At 44.6% G+C, this 21,338-nt stretch overlaps 1 protein-coding gene across 1 annotated transcript in view; it reads right to left on the bottom strand.

Annotated features, from left to right (window-relative positions):
• GUCY1A1 (guanylate cyclase 1 soluble subunit alpha 1) overlaps positions 1-21,338 on the bottom strand; it is a 103,643-nt gene that overhangs the window by 41,517 nt on the left and 40,788 nt on the right. The window contains exon 4 of the mRNA XM_069744117.1: positions 19,432-20,138. Coding sequence (XP_069600218.1) covers positions 19,432-20,138 — 707 coding nt within the window. The remainder of the gene's footprint in view (positions 1-19,431; positions 20,139-21,338) is intronic.

The following is a 21,338-nucleotide window of genomic DNA, read 5'->3' as shown; positions in this document are numbered from 1 at the left end:
CATGGCCGATGCTGCAATATCATCGGCCATGGCTGGACACACTAATGTGCACCCACCCCACTCCTCCGATCGCCCCCCCAGCCCCCCGATCTGTGGTCCGCTCCCCTCGGTCCTGTGCTCCGCTCCCCCATCCTCCTGCCCGCTCCCCCCGTGCTCCAATCACACCCCCCGTGCTCCAATCACACCCCCCCGCACTCCGATCCCCCCGCTCAGCGATCCCCCCCCGCACAGCGATCCCCCCCCGCACAGAGATTCCCCCCCGTGCTCCGATCCACCCGCCCGCACAGCGATCCCCCACTCCGTGCTCCAATCCACCCCCCCCCCCCGTGTTCCGATCCACACCCCCCTGCTCCGACGCCCCCCCCCCCGTGCCCTGATCTCCCCCCCCCCTTATACTTACCTGGCCTCCCGGGGACCGTCCGTCGTCTTTCCTGGGCGCCGCCATCTTCCAAAATGGCGGGCGCATGTGTAGTGCGCCCGCCGAATCTGCCGGCCGGCAGATTCGTTCCAGAGTGAATTTTGATCACTGAGATAGGTTATATCTCAGTGATCAAAATAAAAAAAAAAAAGTAAATCACCCCCCCCCCCCCCTTTGTCACCCCCATAGGTAGGGACAATAAAAAAAATATTTTTTTTTTTTTTCCACTAAGGTTGGGGTAAGAACTAGGGTTAGGGTTAGGGTTAGGGTTAGGGGTAGGGTTAGGGGTAGGGTTAGGGGTAGGGTTAGGGTTTCGGTATGTGCACACGTATTCTGGTCCTCTGCGGATTTTTCCGCAGAGGATTTGATAAATCCGCAGTGCTAAACCGCTGCGGATTTATGGCGGATTTACCATGTTTTTTCTGCGCATTTCAATGCGGTTTTACAACAGCGATTTTCTATTTGAGCAGTTGTAAAACCGCTGCGGAATCCGCAGAAAGAAGTGACATGCTGCGGAATGTAAACCGCTGCGTTTCCGTGCAGTTTTTCCGCAGCATGTGTACAGCGATTTTTGTTTCCCGTAGGTTTGCATTGAACTGTAAACTCATGGGAAACTGCTGCGGATCCGCAGCGTTTTCCGCAGCGTGTGCACATACCTTTAGAATTAGGCTATGTGCACACGGTGCGGATTGGCCGCTGCGGATCCGCAGCAGAGTTCCATCAGGTTTACAGTACCGTGTAAACATATGGAAAGCCAAATCCGCTGTGCCCATGGTGCGGAAAATACCACGCGGGAACGCTGCGTTGTATTTTCCGCAGCATGTCAATTCTTTGTGCGGATTCTGCAGCGTTTTACACCTGTTCCTCAATAGGAATCCGCAGGTGAAATCCGGACAAAAAACACTGGAAATCCGCGGTAAATCCGCAGGTAAAACGCAGTGCCTTTTACCCGCAGATTTTTCAAAAATGGTGCTGAAAAATCTCATACAAATCCGCAACGTTGGCACATAGCCTTAGGGTTAGGGTTGGGTTGGAATTAGGGTTGTGGTTAGGGTTAGGGGTGTGTTGGGGTTACGGGTGTGTTGGGGTTAGGGTTGTGATTAGGGTTACGGCTACAGTTGGGATAAGGGTTAGGGGTGTGTTGGAGTTAGAATTGAGGGGTTTCCACTGTTTAGGCACATCAGGGGGTCTCCAAACGCAACATGGCGCCACCATTGATTCCAGCCAATCTTGTATTCAAAAAGTCAAATGGTGCTCCCTCAATTCCGAGCCCCGACGTGTGCCCAAACAGTGGTTTACCCCCACATATGGGGTACCAGCATACTCAGAACAAACTGCGCAACAATTACTGGGGTCCAATTTCTCCTGTTACCCTTGTGAAAATAAAGAAATGCTTGCTAAAACATCATTTTTGAGGAAAGAAAAATGATTTTTTATTTTCACGGCTCTGCGTTGTAAACGTCTGTGAAGCACTTGGGGGTTCAAAGTGCTCACCACATATCTAGATAAGTTCCTTGGGGGGTCTAGTTTCCAAAATGGGGTCACTTGTGGGGGAGCGCCAATGTTTAGGCACACAGGAGCTATCCAAACGCGACATGGTGTCCGCTAACGATGGAAATAATTTTTCATTCAAAAAGTCAAATGGCGCTCCTTCCCTTCCGAGCCTTACCATGTGCCCAAACAGTGGTTTACCCCCACATGTGAGGTATTGGTGTACTCAGGAGAAATTGCCCAACACATTTTAGGATCCATTTTATCCTGTTGCCCATGTGAAAATGAAAAAATTGAGGCTAAAAGAATTTTTTTGTGAAAAAAAAGTACTTTTTCATTTTTACGGATCAATTTGTGAAGCACCTGGGGGTTCAAAGTGCTCACTATGCATCTAGATAAGTTCCTTGGGGCTTCTAGTTTCCAAAATGGGGTCACTTGTGGGGGAGCTCCAATTTTTAGGCAGACGGGTGCTCTCCAAACTTGACATGGTGTCCGCTAAAGAGTGGAGCCAATTTTTGATTCAAAAAGTCAAATGGCGCTCCTTCCCTTCCAAGCCCTGCCGTGCGCCCAAACAGTGGTTTACCCCCACATATGAGGTATCATCGTACTCAGGACAAATTGGACAACAACTTTCGTGGTTCAGTTTCTCCTTTTACCATTGGGAAAATAAAAAAATTGTTGCTAAAAGATAATTTTTGTGACTAAAAAGTTAAATGTTCATTTTTTCCTTCCATGTTGCTTCTGCTGCTGTGAAGCACCTGAAGGGTTAATAAACTTCTTGAATGTGGTTTTGAGTACCTTGAGGGGTGCAGTTTTTAGAATGGTGTCACTTTTGGGTATTTTCAGCCATATAGACCCCTCAAACTGACTTCAAATGTGAGGTGGTCCCTAAAAAAAATGGTTTTGTAAATTTCGTTGTAAAAATGACAAATCGCTGGTCAAATTTTAACCCTTATAACATCCTAGCAAAAAAAAATTTTGTTTCCAAAATTGTGCTGATGTAAAGTAAACATGTGGGAAATGTTATTTATTAACTATTTTGTGTCACATATCTCTCTGGTTTAACAGAATAAAAATTCAAAATGTGAAAATTGCGAAATTTTCAAAATTTTTGCCAAATTTCCGTTTTTATCACAAATAAACGCAGAATTTATTGACCTAAATTTACCACTAACATGAAGCCCAATATGTCACGAAAAAACATTCTCAGAACCACTAGGATCCGTTGAAGCGTTCCTGAGTTATTACCTCATAAAGGGACACTGGTCAGAATTGCAAAAAACGGCAAGGTCTTTAAGGTCAAAATAGGCTGGGTCATGAAGGGGTTAAATGCTGGCGGAAGAGAACCTTTCCTTTCGGGTTTTTTGCATTCTCGTGTAATTAGGGAATTTATTTTATCACTCACGGGAAAGCATCTACGAGTTTTACGGTCTAGTCCTTTAAACATTACATCCTGCACGGACTTTTCTGATCGTGTTTCTTCAATCCCCATGGTATTGTTTACCACTATGACAAGTCGATTTATCCAATCAAACGGGAAGCATGAGCGAACGGACCTGGCCTCTGAAGATGATGAGGACAAAGGGGATGAATCTCCCAAGTCACTCTCTGAAATTGAAATCTGGGATCTGGGCCCTTTTCCCTTAACCCCTCTTTCTTGAGATAGGGACTTGACCGAACCCCTGACCTCCTGTCTGACCATCTTCCTCAGGCTGGTGGTAAAGTTTGGGGCCTCCTCCGCTATCAAATACTGAATGCATGGTCTGCACAGTTTCTTTCCATGGCCACTCAGCACATTCCCTATGCTTAACTTTAGTGAAACACTTTATCCTCTGACAGATATGGAGAGAGAGGGAACATAAGGGGAAACAATACATCACCAAGTGAACTTTCTCGAATCACTTACTCATGATGTGTAAATGAGTGGTTCCGTAATCTGTGGGAGGTCCTTCTCAGCCGGTGATTCATCTCTACAGCTTGAAGACTTGCTGGGCTCAGATTTTTGACTGGCTTTAGATCCTCCAGTGCGACTACTGCCACTAGACCGCCGCTGGGTAACTTTTGCCTGGGGCTTCTCTGGAAGCTGACACTGCTGCTCTTGAGAGCGCTGCTGTGCTTCTTGCTCCGGTGACTCCATCCTGACAATTGAGCCTAGAAGCACCTGGCAGCCATTGACATCCTCTGAAGTAGCTGGGCACCTCCAAGGTACTGCCCCCGAACGGGGCCAGCAGGCAAACCCGGGTGGTCTGCCCGGTACTATAATGTGCGCTACTGGGCAGCCCTTCTTCCCGAGATCACACTCCTAGCCGAAATGCGGGTCCTCCATTGGTCCAGACATGTGCCCCAGCTCATCACACACGCCGGGGCGCGCCTGCACCGTGCACCGTCCCCAGACCGCGTGCCCCATCTGCGCCCATGGGCCATCATCATTCTGGCGACCCCCGGCACTCCACAGGGTCGTGCTGGCAGACGTAATCACCAACCCGCGCCCCGGACCGCACCTGCCTGGCTGAGACATTGGGCCGCGCCACTGGCCGCGTCATCAGGGACCGCCCTTCTGGTCGCATCACCCTGGCCATGACCTGGCCGCACCAGATGCACACCGGAACCACACTGCCGCCGTGCACGATGTGCGCCGAGACCACCACAGGAACCACTGCCCCAACCCGGAATGCCCCCACCAACTGCTACAGTCCCAGGAAACAGCCCCCCCATGGCTCATACTTACCAGTACCTGTGGCAATGGGCCACCTTGAAGCCAGCACTCCCCCTGAAGGCTGCTTCCTTCTGCTGCCACCTACACAAGCAGTTCGCCTGCTATGTGGCGTTTCCAGCACGCCAGACAGGCCAAGGAAGGAAACCCCCGCTACCTGGACCGGCCTGCTGGGCCGGGGCACATCTTCTGTCTTCACCTTTCTTCATAAGGTATGTTTGAAGGGGTCCCCTGTCAGGGACAGGAAACCAACTGATGCAGGAGAGAGGTGCCACCCTTTTATGTCTGTAGGTTTCCTGTCCCCGAAGGGCGGATCCCATCTCTCGTAGTGCTGTCATGGCGACTGAATGAACATAAGTATTATTTGGGAGCAGAATTATAATTTTTTAAAAGGGTTTTATTATTATAATCTGTTCAGTTAATTTACTTTGTAATTTCTTCACTTTGGGAACACCAAATGTTCTACAATTTGGTAAAATATACTCAAAATTGCAGACAAATACAAACCACCATTCCACAACAAAAAGAGCTGATATCAATTATTTTTAAACTTCCTTCCCCAACTATTCTTGGAAGGTCATATGTTAAACTTAATATGTTGTTGATATGCGGCAGAATTATATAGAATATATTAATATCAACCGTGCATAGAAAAATCCAGGAAATTTTATAAAGAGGTATTTGAACTGGAAATATCATATTAGGTTGGTGAAAGATGGAGGTATTCATGTGCCCTGGTAGCATAACTGTAATACAGTGGAGTTTAACCCCTTCACGATATGCGCCGTACATATACCGCTCTCCGGGAGCTGCAAACAGCAGTATATGTACGGTGTAGCAATCGCACGGCCTCACGTTGAGCGCCGCAGCGATCAGGTGCACGTATCAGCTCTGTGTGAGAGCTGACATCCTGCAGCAATGCCCACGATCGGTGCTAGCACCAATCGCGGGCATTTAACCCCTCTGATGCTGCTGTCAGTTGTGACACTGAACTGATTCCCTGCGTGCTTCCATCAGGATGTTGTCCATCGCGTTGTCCTGATGGTCTCCATGGAGACTCCCTGCCGCAAGATGGCCGCAGGGTCCTTCAGGGTCCTGCAGGGAAGGTAGCTTGTGAGCGCCTGCTGAGAGCAATCACTGACATGTCTCCTTCCTGCCTGTCAGATGCCGCTCAGATACTCCGATACTTATGCCAGTCAGATGCTGCTACGATACTCTGCTATGCAGATGCATTGCAGAGTATCAGAGCAGCGATCTGATGATATACAGTGATGTCACAGGATGGGACAATGTAAAAAAGTAAAAACAAAATATTAAAGAGTGTAAAAATATTTGTAAAAAATCCCCAAATAAAGGGAAAAAAAAGAAACAAATTGTTAGGGTTAGCGGATTGCACTAAATATAAATTAAATAGTGGCAGAACAAACAGGGAGCGATAGCTAGCTCGCACTGAGTTAAATGTCACTCAGTGTATAGCACATGAGGCTGTGTCACTTGCACACAGCAACAGAATAGATGCTCTGCAGTAGAGCAGGTATGGCGCTAAACACGATGCCTGTTAACTTCACAGGACAACGTAACCCCCACAGGGGCAGGGGAACAGGTAGTGGAGGGAGTGTGCACACACAAACTCCTCTCCGGAGGTGCCGGAATTCTAAAGGCTATGTGTCACGGGGCTACCGCGACAGAGAGGTTCCAGAGAATCGCAGCGCTCTGGGCCTCGTTCAAACACAGTGAACAGAAGCTCTTCACCTGTTTTCTGACCTGGCTGCTTTGTGCCAGCAGTGCAGGAGTTAACCCTTATTTCTAGTTGCTGAGAGCTGGGTCTCTCAGCTGTATTGGATCTTGTAATCTGATCCTCTATACAGACCCAGTCCTGACTTCAGCTAGTGTCAGTGATCAGTTCTGCTGCCTGGCTGGAGGTTGTTGGAGAGGGGTGTTGGTGTTGGAGGTTTACATACAGAGATTGGCGTCTGCTGTTTTTGGTTGCATGTTAAACCTGTTTTCCTTCCTTAGTTTATTCCTTCTCTTCCCTTCTCTGTTCCTTCTGTGGTTGTGTGAGTATTTGGTGAGTTTGTATCTTTTAGTTACCTTGTCTGTTTACACTGTTATTTGTTGTATTATTATACGGGTGCACTCCACCTCCTTTGGGGGGAGAGGGGGCTCACTCTTAGGGCCTGCACAGGAGACAGGGATACGCTGGCGGCTCGGGCCTCCTAACCTTCATAGGTACCCCCGAGATAAGGGAAAGCCAGGGCCCCTTTTAAGTGGTAGGGTCAGGTGCGGGTTCCAGTACGCCGTCCTGCCCCTTTGACGCCGTTTACGGCGTGACACTATGCGCCTGCCCAGAATTTAGTTAAACTCCTCTCTGGAGGTGCCAGAATTCTTAAGGCTATACGCCTGCCCTGAGCACACGCAGACAAGTCCACACTACCGTTATGTTCCACACACTCATAAGATATACAGTCATGGCCAAAAGTATTGACACCCCTGCAATTCTGTCAGATAATATTCATTTTCTTCCTGAAAATGATTGCAAACACAAATTATTTGGTATTATTATCTTCATTTAATTTGTCTTAAATGAAAAAAACAAAAGAGAATGAAGCAAAAAGCAAAACATTGATCATTTCACACAAAACTCCAAAAATGGGCCAGACAAAAGTATTGGCACCCTCAGCCGAATACTTGGTTGCACAACCTTTAGCCAAAATAACTGCGACCAACCGCTTCCAGTAACCATCAATGAGTTTCTTACAATACTCTGCTGGAATTTTAGACCATTCTTCTTTGGCAAACTGCTCCAGGTCCCTTATATTTGAAGGGTGCCTTCTCCAAACTGCCATTTTTAGATCTCTCCACAGGTGTTCTATGGGATTCAGGTCTGGACTCATTGCTGGCCGCCTTAGAAGTCTCCAGTGCTTTCTCGCAAACCATTTTCTAGTGCTTTTTGAAGAGTGTTTTGGGTCATTGTCCTGCTGGAAGACCCATGACCTCTGAGGGAGACCAAGCTTTCTCACACTGGGCCCTACATTATGCTGCAAAATTTGTTGGTAGTCTTCAGACTTCATAATGCCATGCACACGGTCAAGCAGTCCAGTGCCAGAGGCAGCAAAGCAACCCCAAAACATCAGGGAACCTCCGCCATGTTTGACTGTAGGGACCGTGTTCTTTTCTTTGAATGCCTCTTTTTTTCTCCTGTAAACTCTATGTTGATGCCTTTGCCCAAAAAGCTCTCCTTTTGTCTCATCTGACCAGAGAACATTCTTCCAAAACGTTTTAGGCTTTTTCAGGTAAGTTTTGGCAAACTCCAGCCTGGCTTTTTTATGTCTCGGGGTAAGAAGTGGGGTCTTCCTGGGTCTCCAACCATACAGTCCCTATTCATTCAGACGCCGATAGATAGTACGGGTTGACACTGCTGTAACCTCGGACTGCAGGGCAGCTTGAACTTGTTTGGATGTTAGTCGAGGTTCTTTATCCAACATCCGCACAATCTTGCGTTGAAATCTCTTGTCAATTTTTCTTTTCCGTCCACATCTAGGGAGGTTAGCCACAGTGCCATGTGCTTCAAACTTCTTGATGACACTGCGCACGGTAGACACAGGAACATTCAGGTCTTTGGAGATGGACTTGTAGCCTTGAGATTGCTCATGCTTCCACACAATTTGGTTTCTCAAGTCCTCAGACAGTTCTTTGGTCTTCTTTTCTCCATGCTCAATGTGGTACACACAAGGACACAGGACACAGGACAGAGGTTGAGTCAACTTTAATCCATGTTAACTGGCTGCAAGTGTGATTTAGTTATTGCCAACACCTGTTAGGTGCCACAGGTAAGTTACAGGTGCTGTTAATTACACAAATTAGAGAAGCATCACATGTTTTTTGACAAAGTGCCAATACTTTTGTCCACCCCCTTTTTTATGTTTGGTGTGGAATTATATCCAATTTGGCTTTAGGACAATTCTTTTTTGTGTTTTTTCATTTAAGACAAATTAAATGAAGATAATAATACCAAATAATTTGTTTTTGCAATCATTTTCAGGAAGAAAATGAGTATTATCTGACAGCATTGCAGGGGTGTCAATACTTTTGGCCATGACTGTAAATGATCTTAGCGCGCCGGCGTGCGCGCCAGGAAACCTTTTATACGTTCCTGTTGCAGTCCAGTCAGACAGGACCATGCTCGTGGACCAATCCGGAACTGCCACCTCACCCTAGCAGTGGACAACCGACCACTAGTAAGAGATCGCCACCTCAAGAGCATGCTCAGTAGGGTGATTTCTGGACTTAGCCTCTGGAACGCCTGTTCGGTTCTGCCTATTGCTATTTACTATAGCTTTGGCTGGAGAGCCAGCAATAACCAAGTCGAACCGCATGAGTATGAGCAAAACGCTGAAACCGACGTCTTTGCTGAGCAGCTCCCACTGTGGCAAAAGCAAAATTGGAGACCACAGAGGCACACAAGGCTTGGGATCTACCCCATGCAGAATCCTGGCACCTAACACAAATATTCATCAAATAAATACATTTATTTATGTAAAAAAATAAAAAACAATAAAACTACACATATTTGGTATCACCACCTCTCTCAACAACCCGCTCTATAAGGATATGTTCCCACGGTTTAGTAAACGCTGTGGGTTGGACGCTGCGTACATCCACAGCAAACAACCTGCAGCGGTCAGATGTTACAGCATAGTGGATGGGATTTCAAGAAATCCCATGCCCAGTATGGGTGCTGAGGCGCCTTCGGCTTAGCTGCGGACACTGACATGCGGAGCGTCTTTCCAGACCGCAGCATGTCAATTTATGTAGGGAGACGCTCAGTCTCTGATGCGTAAATTACCCATTCACTTTCATTAGATGTGGTAAAACCACATTATCTTCCTAGTCACATGTGTATTAAGTGCGGGAATGCAGCTTACTACGCATGTGTTCTAATTTAAATAATGGTGTTCCTTGTTTCAGCTGGAAGAACATGCACACTGCAGTTCTCACAATGAGCTGATCACGAGAACTGCAGTGAACGTGATTGCTGGGGACTGAGTTATCTCCGGTCCTCAGCTTCAAGCTTAGCTGTGTTCTGGATGTCAGGCTGAATGGTGGCATAATGGCATCATTCAACCAAAGGCATCCAGATGTGGCAGAGCTGGACTCGTCGCGGGATGTATGTATACCTTCTCAGCGGACAGGTAAGAATATTGTTGCTTTTTTATTTTAATTCTCTTCCAGGAGACAAGGGCATCGGTGGAAAAGGAGATGCAGTAAGTATGGTTTAATTTAGATCTATTAAAGGAGTCTGTGTCATTATTTCAATCAAAATACTTTATTCCAGGTGTCTGTGTTTATTTACCATATAAATATAGGATTAGTAATGGAGAGGTGTCTTATAGACGCCTCTCCATTATTAAGCAGTAGGCTTGATGTCACCTGAAAACACAAAAGTGACATCAACCCCACAAATATGAAACCCACTTGCCACCGCTACAGGGCAAGTGGGAAGAGCCAGATAGAGTGCCACAACTGGTGCATCTTTGGATGTGCCAATTGTGGGGTGGCTGCGGGCTGCTATTTTTAGGGTGGTGAGGGCCAAAATCCATGGACCTCACCAGTCTGAGAATACCATGCCGCAGATGTCGGCTTTTTCCTGGGCCGCTTAACAAAAATAGGGGGACCCCACGCTATTTTTGTGGAGAAGATCCCACTATTTTTGCTAACCATCCAAGGTAAACAGACTGCAGCGGCCTAGTATTATCAGGCTGGTAAGGTTTATGTTTATTGGACCCTTACCAACCTGAAATACCAGTCCCAGTAGTCTGCTTTACTCTAGCTGGTTAACAAATATAGGGGGACCTCACACTATTTTTTTTTTAAATTATTATTTATTTATTAATAAAGGAGGGGACCTCTCTCTGTGCTTTCCTCCACTCTCCTGCAAGGAGATTGGAACAAAACAAAATCCTCTAAACTGCATGCTCGCAAACGCCAGAAGCCTGACAAACAAGATGGAAGAACTAGAAGCAGAAATATCTACAGGTAACTTTGACATAGTGGGAATAACCGAGACATGGTTAGATGAAAGCTATGACTGGGCAGTTAACTTACAGGGTTACAGTCTGTTTAGAAAGGATCGTAAAAATCGGAGAGGAGGAGGGGTTTGTCTCTATGTAAAGTCTTGTCTAAAGTCCACTTTAAGGGAGGATATTAGCGAAGGAAATGAGGATGTCGAGTCCATATGGGTCGAAATTAATGGAGGGAAAAATGGTAACAAAATTCTCATTGGGGTCTGTTACAAACCCCCAAATATAACAGAAACCAAGGAAAGTCTACTTCTAAAGCAGATAGATGAAGCTGCAACCCATAATGAGGTCCTGGTTATGGGGGACTTTAACTACCCGGATATTAACTGGGAAACAGAAACCTGTGAAACCCATAAAGGCAACAGGTTTCTGCTAATAACCAAGAAAAATTATCTTTCACAATTGGTGCAGAATCCAACCAGAGGAGCAGCACTTTTAGACCTAATACTATCTAATAGACCTGACAGAATAACAAATCTGCAGGTGGTCGGGCATCTAGGAAATAGCGACCACAATATTGTACAGTTTCACCTGTCTTTCACTAGGGGGACTTGTCAGGGAGTCACAAAAACACTGAACTTTAGGAAGGCAAAGTTTGACCAGCTTAGAGATGCCCTTAATCTGGTAGACTGGGATAATATCCTCAGAAATAAGAATACAGATAATAAATGGAAAATGTTTAAGAACATCCTAAATAGGCACTGTAAGCGGTTTATACCTTGTGGGAATAAAAGGACTAGAAATAGGAAAAACCCAATGTGGCTAAACAAAGAAGTAAGACAGGCAATTAACAGTAAAAAGAAAGCATTTGCACTACTAAAGCAGGATGGCACCATTGAAGCTCTAAAAAATTATAGGGAGAAAAATACTTTATCTAAAAAAATACTTAAAGCTGCCAAAAAGGAAACAGAGAAGCACATTGCTAAGGAGAGTAAAACTAATCCCAAACTGTTCTTCAACTATATCAATAGTAAAAGAATAAAAACTGAAAATGTAGGCCCCTTAAAAAATAGTGAGGAAAGAATGGTTGTAGATGATGAGGAAAAAGCTAACATATTAAACACCTTCTTCTCCACGGTATTCACGGTGGAAAATGAAATGCTAGGTGAAATCCCAAGAAACAATGAAAACCCTATATTAAGGGTCACCAATCTAACCCAAGAAGAGGTGCGAAACCGGCTAAATAAGATTAAAATAGATAAATCTCCGGGTCCGGATGGCATACACCCACGAGTACTAAGAGAACTAAGTAATGTAATAGATAAACCATTATTTCTTATTTTTAGGGACTCTATAGCGACAGGGTCTGTTCCGCAGGATTGGCGCATAGCAAATGTGGTGCCAATATTCAAAAAGGGCTCTAAAAGTGAACCTGGAAATTATAGGCCAGTAAGTCTAACCTCTATTGTTGGTAAAATATTTGAAGGGTTTCTGAGGGATGTTATTCTGGATTATCTCAATGAGAATAACTGTCTAACTCCATATCAGCATGGGTTTATGAGAAATCGCTCCGTCAAACCAATCTAATCAGTTTTTATGAAGAGGTAAGCTATAGGCTGGACCACAGTGAGTCATTGGACGTGGTATATCTCGATTTTTCCAAAGCGTTTGATACCGTGCCGCACAAGAGGTTGGTACACAAAATGAGAATGCTTGGTCTGGGGGAAAATGTGTGTAAATGGGTTAGTAACTGGCTTAGTGATAGAAAGCAGAGGGTGGTTATAAATGGTATAGTCTCTAACTGGGTCGCTGTGACCAGTGGGGTACCGCAGGGGTCAGTATTGGGACCTGTTCTCTTCCACATATTCATTAATGATCTGGTAGAAGGTTTACACAGTAAAATATCGATATTTGCAGATGATACAAAACTATGTAAAGCAGTTAATACAAGAGAAGATAGTATTCTGCTACAGATGGATCTGGATAAGTTGGAAACTTGGGCTGAAAGGTGGCAGATGAGGTTTAACAATGATAAATGTAAGGTTATACACATGGAAAGAAGGAATCAATATCACCATTACACACTGAACGGGAAACCACTGGGTAAATCTGACAGGGAGAAGGACTTGGGGATCCTGGTTAATGATAAACTTACCTGGAGCAGCCAGTGCCAGGCAGCAGCTGCCAAGGCAAACAGGATCATGGGGTGCATTAAAAGAGGTCTGGATACACATGATGAGAGCATTATACTGCCTCTGTACAAATCCCTAGTTAGACCGCACATGGAGTACTGTGTCCAGTTTTGGGCACCGGTGCTCAGGAAGGATATAATGGAACTAGAGAGAGTACAAAGGAGGGCAACAAAATTAATAAAGGGGATGGGAGAACTACAATACCCAGATAGATTAGCGAAATTAGGATTATTTAGTCTAGAAAAATGACGACTGAGGGGCGATCTAATAACCATGTATAAGTATATAAGGGGACAATACAAATATCTCGCTGAGGATCTGTTTATACCAAGGAAGGTGACGGGCACAAGGGGGCATTCTTTGCGTCTGGAGGAGAGAAGGTTTTTCCACCAACATAGAAGAGGATTCTTTACTGTTAGGGCAGTGAGAATCTGGAATTGCTTGCCTGAGGAGGTGGTGATGGCGAACTCAGTCGAGGGGTTCAAGAGAGGCCTGGATGTCTTCCTGGAGCAGAACAATATTGTATCATACAATTATTAGGTTCTGTAGAAGGACGTAGATCTGGGGATTTATTACGATGGAATATAGGCTGAACTGGATGGACAAATGTCTTTTTTCGGCCTTACTAACTATGTTACTATGTTACTATGTACTTCTGGCTGTGTCACAAGATTCACCATTATTTAAATTATTGCACATGCGTAGTAAGCTGCATTCCCGCCCTTAATACGCATGTGATTAGGAAGATAATGCGGTTTTACTTTAGCGAAGACTGTGTAGACTAGCTGCGTTCTAGGAGGCAAATAGCGCTCCGTCCCTCCCGAGTCTCTCCATATGGCTAAGTAGTACTCTACAGACACATATGGGGTATTGCCCATACCCTTTTTCCTGTATAATAATGTAAAACTTGGGGACAACCCACAAGCTTGGTGGTAAAAATGTAAATTATTTTATCTTCACTGCCCAATGGTATAAAAGTCTGTGACACACCTGTGATGTCAATATAATCACTGCACCCCTAGATTAATTCATTGAGAGGTTTAGTTTATAAAATGGGGTCACTTATGGGGGGTTCTGCTGTGTTTGCACCTCAGGGGCTCTGCCAATATGACATGGCATCCTCAAACAAGTGCAGCAAAATCTGCACTATAATATGGCATTTCTTCCCTTCTGAGCTTTGCACTGTGCCTCAAAAGTAGTTTTTGACGACATAAGAGGTATCAGTAAACTCAGGAGAAGTTGCAAAACAAATTTTGGGGTCCATTTTTTCCTGTTACCCTTTTGAAAATACAAAATTTGGAGCTAAAAAAGATTTATCTGGGAAAAATGTGATTTTTTTAATTTTCACGGCTCTACGTTATAAACTTCTGTGAAGCACCTCAGGGTTCAGGGTGCTCAATACACATCTAGATAAGTTTCCTAAGGGGTCTAGTTTCCATAATGGTGTCACTTGTGTGGGGTTTCCACTGTTTAGGGACATCAGGGGCTCTCCAAACACGACATGGCATCCGCTAATAATTCCAGCCAATTTTACATTCAAAAAGTCAAATGACGCTCCTTCCCTTCCAAGCCCTGGCATGCACCCAAACAGTGGTTTTCCTACACATATTGGGTATCAGCGTACTCAGTAGAAATTGCACAACAAATTGTATGGTGCAATTTCTCCTGTTACCCTTGTGAAAATGCATAATTTGGAGCTAAAAAAGATTTATATGTGATTTTGTTTATTTTCACGGCTCTACATTATAAACTTCTGTGAAGCACTGTGAAATTGCACTCCTTCATTCCGAGCCCTGCCCAAACAGTAGATTTCCCCCACACATGGGGTATCGATATGCTCAGGAGAAATTACACAACAAATTGTATGGTCCATTTTCTACTGTTACACTTGCAAAAGTAAAAAAAAAATAGGTCTAAAAGAAAATTTTTGTGAAAGAAAAGTAAATCTCTTTTTTTTCCTTCCATATTCCAAAAATTCCTGTGAAGCACCTGAAGGGTTAATAAACTTTTTGAATGTGGTTTTGAGCACCTGGAGGGGTGCAGTTTTTAGAATGGTGTCATTTTTGGGTATTTTCTGTCATATAGACCCCTCAAAGTCACTTCAAACGTGAGGTGGTCCCTAAAAAAAAAATGGTGTTGTAAAAATGAGAAATCGCTGGTCAACTTTTAACCCTTATAACTTCCTAACGAAAACACGATAATTTTTCAAAAATTGTGCTGATGTAAATTAGACATGTAGGAAATATTATTTATTAACTATTCTGTGCAATTTGAGTCTCTGCTTTAAGGGCATAAAAGTTAAAAGTTTGAAAATTGCTACATTTTCAAAATTTTCACCAAATTTCCATTTTTTTCACAAATAAACGCAAATCATATCAAATAAATGTTACCACTATCATGAAGTACAATATGTCACAAGAAAACAGTCTCCGAATCAGTGGGATCCATTGAAGCGTTCCTGACTTATGACCTTATAAAGTGACAGTGTTCAGAATTGTAAAAATTGGCCTGGTCAGGAAGATGAAAACAGGCTTCGGGATGAAGGGGTTCAATGGATCAGAGCGTGATTACGAGTGCTACTGCTCCATCCACGGTCTATGGGACTCCCAGAAACAACTGTGACCCCAAGATTACAGCTCAGTGAATGAATGCTTAGCACGACAATATTAAAAGAATCCAATCAATCCATGTATAGTATAGAAGGTGTCACACAGCCCCAGATGAAGACGATTTTGGCAAATTTCAGTTGGGTGGAGGAACTTTTTTATGGTTGTAATATGCAAGTTTTTGTCTACTGCTTGAGAGAATGCTAAAACTACATCATTTGAAACAATAGACAATTATATCATCTGCAGTAAAATACTATTCTCATTCCACCAGGTTTGCATAATAATAATAGTAACAAACTATTTGCGTATATAATAGAAGTCAATATAATTTTAGGCAAATGCAATTGAATTACACTGAAAACAAAGGATTAGCCAACTTGTTCGCAGCCAATATGTGTCCAAATGTAGCACGGGTTTTTGTGCTAGTCCGTGGGGTGTTTGCCGTTAGTGCCCTGGCCAATGGCACAGCTAATATTGTCCTTTCAAAAATGGAGCTGTAGGTTCCTGTGTGACGTCACAACTAGAGATCAACGAATTTGATCAGGTCCCTGCTTATTTGGCTATAGCTATAGAGCTGCATCAGGAACCCAGATACCTGGATCGCTCCGGATAATGAGCTATTCGGCGCTGCAGCTGCATGTGTCGCGGCTGTGTGACAGTCACAACACATGCACTGAGAGCTGTGTGTTGTTCTCCATGCATGTGTTGTGACTGTCACATAGCTGCGGAGATGAACAGCTGATTATCGGGAGTGATCCAGGTATCCAGGTTCCCGATGCAGCTTATTAGGTAAGCGCTATAGCTTGCCGAATAAGCCCTGACCCAATCAAATTCGCTCAACTCTAGTCGCAACAACCCCCTGATGAAGGAGAGCGAGCGTCTTAGAAACCCGTTGGATTTCTGGTGTATGCTGCGCACCATAGATGTTGTAATGTCACACAGGAACCTACAGCTCCATCTTTAAAGGGATGACATTAGAGAGTCACCTACCGGGCACTATCCGCATGCGCTCTTCAGACTAGCAAGGCGGATTTCAAGCTTTAGAATGATAAAACTGCATGTATTTACTCCAGACTGCCTGAGATGTTATTGTACTGTTTTTTTTTAATATTCCTTTTACAGAGGCAGTGGTGTCCATATGAATAGAGAGAGGAGCATATGTGGTTAGAAACAAGAAGATCATGGATTGACATTTATAAGTGACATCTCAAGAGAGCCTATCGAGCACAACACAAAATGTTTTTTATTGTGTTTGATATAAAAAAGGCTAACTGAAAGCTACATAAAGTGAATCTGTTACCAGGTTATTGCTACCTAATCTGGGAGCAGTATAATATAAGGTCAGAAACCCTGATTCCAGCGATGTGTCACTTACTGGTCCTACTAAGGCTACTTTCACACTAGCGTTTTTTCAATACGTCGCAATGCGTCGTTTAGGGGAAAAAACGCATTCTGCAAAGTTGTCTGCAAGATGCGTTTTTGCCCCATAGACTAACATTAGCGACGCATTGCGACGCATTGACACACGTCGCAACCATCGTGCGACGGTTGCGCCGTGTTGTGGCGGACCGCCGGGAGCAAAAAACGTTACATGTAACGTTTTTTGCTGCCGACGGCCAGCCATTTCCGACCGCACATGCGCGGCTGGAACTCCGCCCCCACCTCCCCGCACCTCACAATGGGGCAGCGGATGCGCTGGAAAAATGCATCCGCTGCCCCCGTTGTGCGGCACATCCGACGCTAGTGTGAAAGTAGCCTTAGCTTAGTTTTGACAAAATAACTGTTTCATCAACATGAGAATATCCATACAGAACTACTTGGCTTGCTGCAAGGTAGTCCAACCCCCATCTACCACTGATTGCAGTGGCGTATCTAGGGGGGCAGCCGGGGCATGTGCCCCGGGTGCAGCCGACAGGGGGGCGCCATCAGGCCGCCTGATGCGGCGGTCCAAGGAGGAGGCTCCCCGTCGGCGGAATTCTGCCGCCCCCACACTGAGATGCTTCCATTCTCAGAGCCGGCTGTCAAATTGACAGCCGACTCAGAGAAAGTGCTGCGCGTCGTTTCCCAAGAATGTTCTTGATCTATGCCAGGGGTCTCAAACACGTGGCCCCTGGGCCGCATGCGGCCCCTGAGGCAGGCATCTGCTGCCCGAGGTGCACGCTAGAAGAGAGGAGGCGGCACGGAGCTCTGGGACTTTCGCAGCTGTTGGAGAGCCGCCCACAATACGTCGCCATGGATACGCAGAGTGACTTCCGACCATCCAGTGCCCCAGAATGAGCCGCGCGTTGCCAAACAGGAAGTGTGCAGCATCTACCACCTGGAGCAAAGGATTGTGGGGGGATGCAGAGCCTGGCTGGGAGGACAAGGTATGGGCTCTTATATACTGCGTGGGCTGTGTTATATACTACGTGGGCTGCTATTTACTATGTGGGCTGCTATATACTACGTGGCTGCTATTTACTACGTGGGCTGCTATATACGTGGGCTGCTATATACTACGTGCGCTGCTATATACTACGTGGGCAGTGCTGTATACTACTATGTGGGCTGTGTTATATACTACATGGGCTGCTATATACTACGTGGGCTGCTATATACTACGTGGGCTGCTATTTACTACCTGGGCTGTGCTATATACTATGTGTGCTGCTATATACTACGTGGGCTGCTATATACTACGTGGGCAGTGCTGTATACTACTATGTGGGCTGTGTTATATACTATGTGGACTGCTATATACTACGTGGGCTGCTATATACTACGTGGGCTGCTATTTACTACGTGGGCTGCTATTTACTATGTGGGCTGTGCTATATACTACGTAGGCTGCGATATACTACGTGGGCTGTGCTATATACTACGTGGGCTGCTATATACTACGTGGGCTGCTATTTACTACGTGGGCTGCTATATACTACGTGGGCAGTGCTGTATACTACTATGTGGGCACTGCTATATACTACTATGTGGGCAGTGCTATATACTACTATGTGGGCTGTGCTATATAATACTGTGTAGGCTGTGCTGTATACTACTGTTTGGGCTGTGCTGTATACTACTGTGTGGGCTGTGCTGTATACTACTGTGTGAGCTGTGCTGTATACTACTATGTGGGCTGTGCTGTATACTACTGTGTGGGCTGTGCTGTATACTACTGTGTGGGCTGTGCTGTATACTACTGTGTGAGCAGTGCTGTATACTACTGTGTGGGCAGTGCTGTATACTACTGTGTGGGCTGTGCTATATACTACTATGTGGGCTGTGCTATATACTACTATGTGAGGACTGAAGCAAGGCCAGGGGGCTGGATGGGTGCAATGTCCTGATTTCTGACCCCATAATGTGCTCAGATTTTTTCTGCCCCCTAATTTCTCCACCACACGCAACTGCACCCGGGAAGGGAGGGGATGGGGGCAGGAATCAGGACATTATCATTATGGGGGCAGAAATCTGAGGACATTAGAGGGAGAAGAAATCTGAGGGGGAAGAAATCTGAAGGGGGGGGGGATTTGGGCGCCAAACTTATCCTTTGCCCCGGGTGCAGGAAGAGCTAGATACACCTCTGACTGATTGACAGCTATCTGCCTATGCACAGTGTGCACAGGAAGCTGTCTATCAGTGGTGTGGTTATACAGAGCTCAGCATTCTGATCCCTGGTGTAACTGCAGCAGATAAAACAGCAATAAGTAAAATATACATTGCTGAAACCAGGATCTCTGCCCCACGTTATACTGCTATCAGTTGGGTAGTAAAACCTAGTGACAGATTCCATATCCATGTGACAGGATAAATTCCATAAATCCCATTTGAATAGACATATCATGAAACTAATGATAAAAGCTACTAATTAGGCTAGACCTTATTATATAGATTAGGTTGTACTATAAATAGTAAACTCTTATCTAATAGCTAAAAACATTAATGGTAAATTGCCAGACCAAATACAAAGCATTAACAGAATATTGTAAATTATAGCCATGCTTCTCACCTTTGGTGAACTCTCAATTGCGTTGTCCCATCGTTTAACTCTTATAGTGAACTGCATATTCAACATAGTCATTATCCCGCTGAAGGTACTGCTGATCTTTGGGGAAAGGATTTCAAAGTATTCCTCAAAATTCGATTTTCCGGGCATTTCCTTTCTGTTGAGTAGTTTCTTGACTCCATCACCAACCTGTAGCATATGCATGTCTGTATCAAACATGAAATGAAAAGGAAATGTCTTGCAAAATATAGAGGCCGAAATAACGACGTACGATTGCGGTTTGCACGGGGATAAAGAAGGTTTGGTGTTGTTGACCTGAACAGAATACAATATATAAGGCTCCTTAATAAAGTCACTTCCATCATTGAGGCGTTGTGGGACCAACGTCACTTCCACCTCAGTTTCATATAAAGTATACGCTGCTGCCTTAATGATTCCAGGTAGAATTAGTGTGGTGATGTTGTTAGGAAAGAAATAATACACGTTTAGGAAATCTGGATCTTTTTCAAGGCACAGAATTGATCCTTCTTGCAGACCACCATCGTTTTCATGTGGTCGGGACTGTCCGCACTGCTTCAGGTGGGTGCTAAAACTGTTCAAAAAGTCTTTTAACGTCCCGCCAACAACTTCCAAAACGTGCTCGTCCTCTTCGTAACATATTTTAAAGAGCTCTTCGCCTAGAGATGCTTTAACGTCATCTATAGGGATACCTAGAATGAGAACAATGTATCATTAATTAGACTATAACCTTAAAGGGGTTGTCCGGACTAAACCTACAAGTCTGGAGACGCTCTATGTGACTGCAGACTTATGAATCCTGATATTGCACGCAGTGCATGCTGTAAGGATTCTCCGATGCCGACATCGGAAGAGGAAGGATTGTGACCCCCAATATGCGCTTTGCATACATGCAGTCATGTGACAAGTAGATGGGCAATGCAAGTGTATTGAGTGACTCCGGACACAGTCTAGTCGGAATGTGGCTGAAGTAAGCAGATCGCATCATTGCGGTTACATGACCGGTCGCTTCTAGCGCCAGGGAATCCTCACAGCGTGCAGTATGTGCAATGTGAGGATGAACAAGTCTGCAGTTACAGAGTTCAAGACTGGACAACCCCTTTAATATGTGGAAACAATGAGGAAAGATGGACATGATCATAATAGTGCACTCCTTAGTGTAATGACGTTATCCAGGAGGTTATCCACATTTTTTGGCTTGTCAATCTCCGGGGGTAAGATGAATTGGCCATCCTCACATTTCCAAATGTGATATTCTATTGCAAGTGCAAAATTTCAAATTCATAATTAGACAATAAAATTTATTTTAGCCCAAAATACATGTGTCTAAGTAAAAAAATATTAAATAAATTGTCCCCAAAGGGAGCAAACACTTTTAGGTTAAGATAAATTTTTCAAGAATGTACCGTACATTTTATTGTATATAGATTGTTGATTTCAATTGAATTTCAATAATTTAAACAGTAATTATAGCAATGCATAGGTGAAGCTAAACATAGGTTTGTAAAATTCCTGAAGACCCCTTTTAATACTAATTCTAGAAGTTAGCTATCAAAATACAACTAGTGACACAAAACTTTGTAAGTTCTGGGCGTTTCATTTTCCTCTCATAATACTAAGCAGAGCTTTATATAGACCCGATGCAAATGTCAAAATCCATATTGTTTTCATGGACCAACTAGACTCATTAAATGTCCACCAATCAGAAAATATTCACAGATCTGCGGTCGCCTGAATGATGCGTACCGAACAATCTATAATTGCTCGTTGAGGGTGCATAGGCTGCCATTGTTCTCGGCAGCACGGGTCCGGTTTATAAAGAATGATGTGCAGCCAAGAGAGATGATCATTTAAGCAGAAGAAGAGATCATTTCAAACAATGAATGTGCATT

Source organism: Ranitomeya imitator, chromosome 1, assembly GCF_032444005.1.
Source record: "Ranitomeya imitator isolate aRanImi1 chromosome 1, aRanImi1.pri, whole genome shotgun sequence".
NCBI classification, from domain to species: domain Eukaryota; kingdom Metazoa; phylum Chordata; class Amphibia; order Anura; family Dendrobatidae; genus Ranitomeya; species Ranitomeya imitator.
Note: the sequence above shows the minus strand (reverse complement) of the source record. Positions and strands in the feature narration are given on the sequence as shown.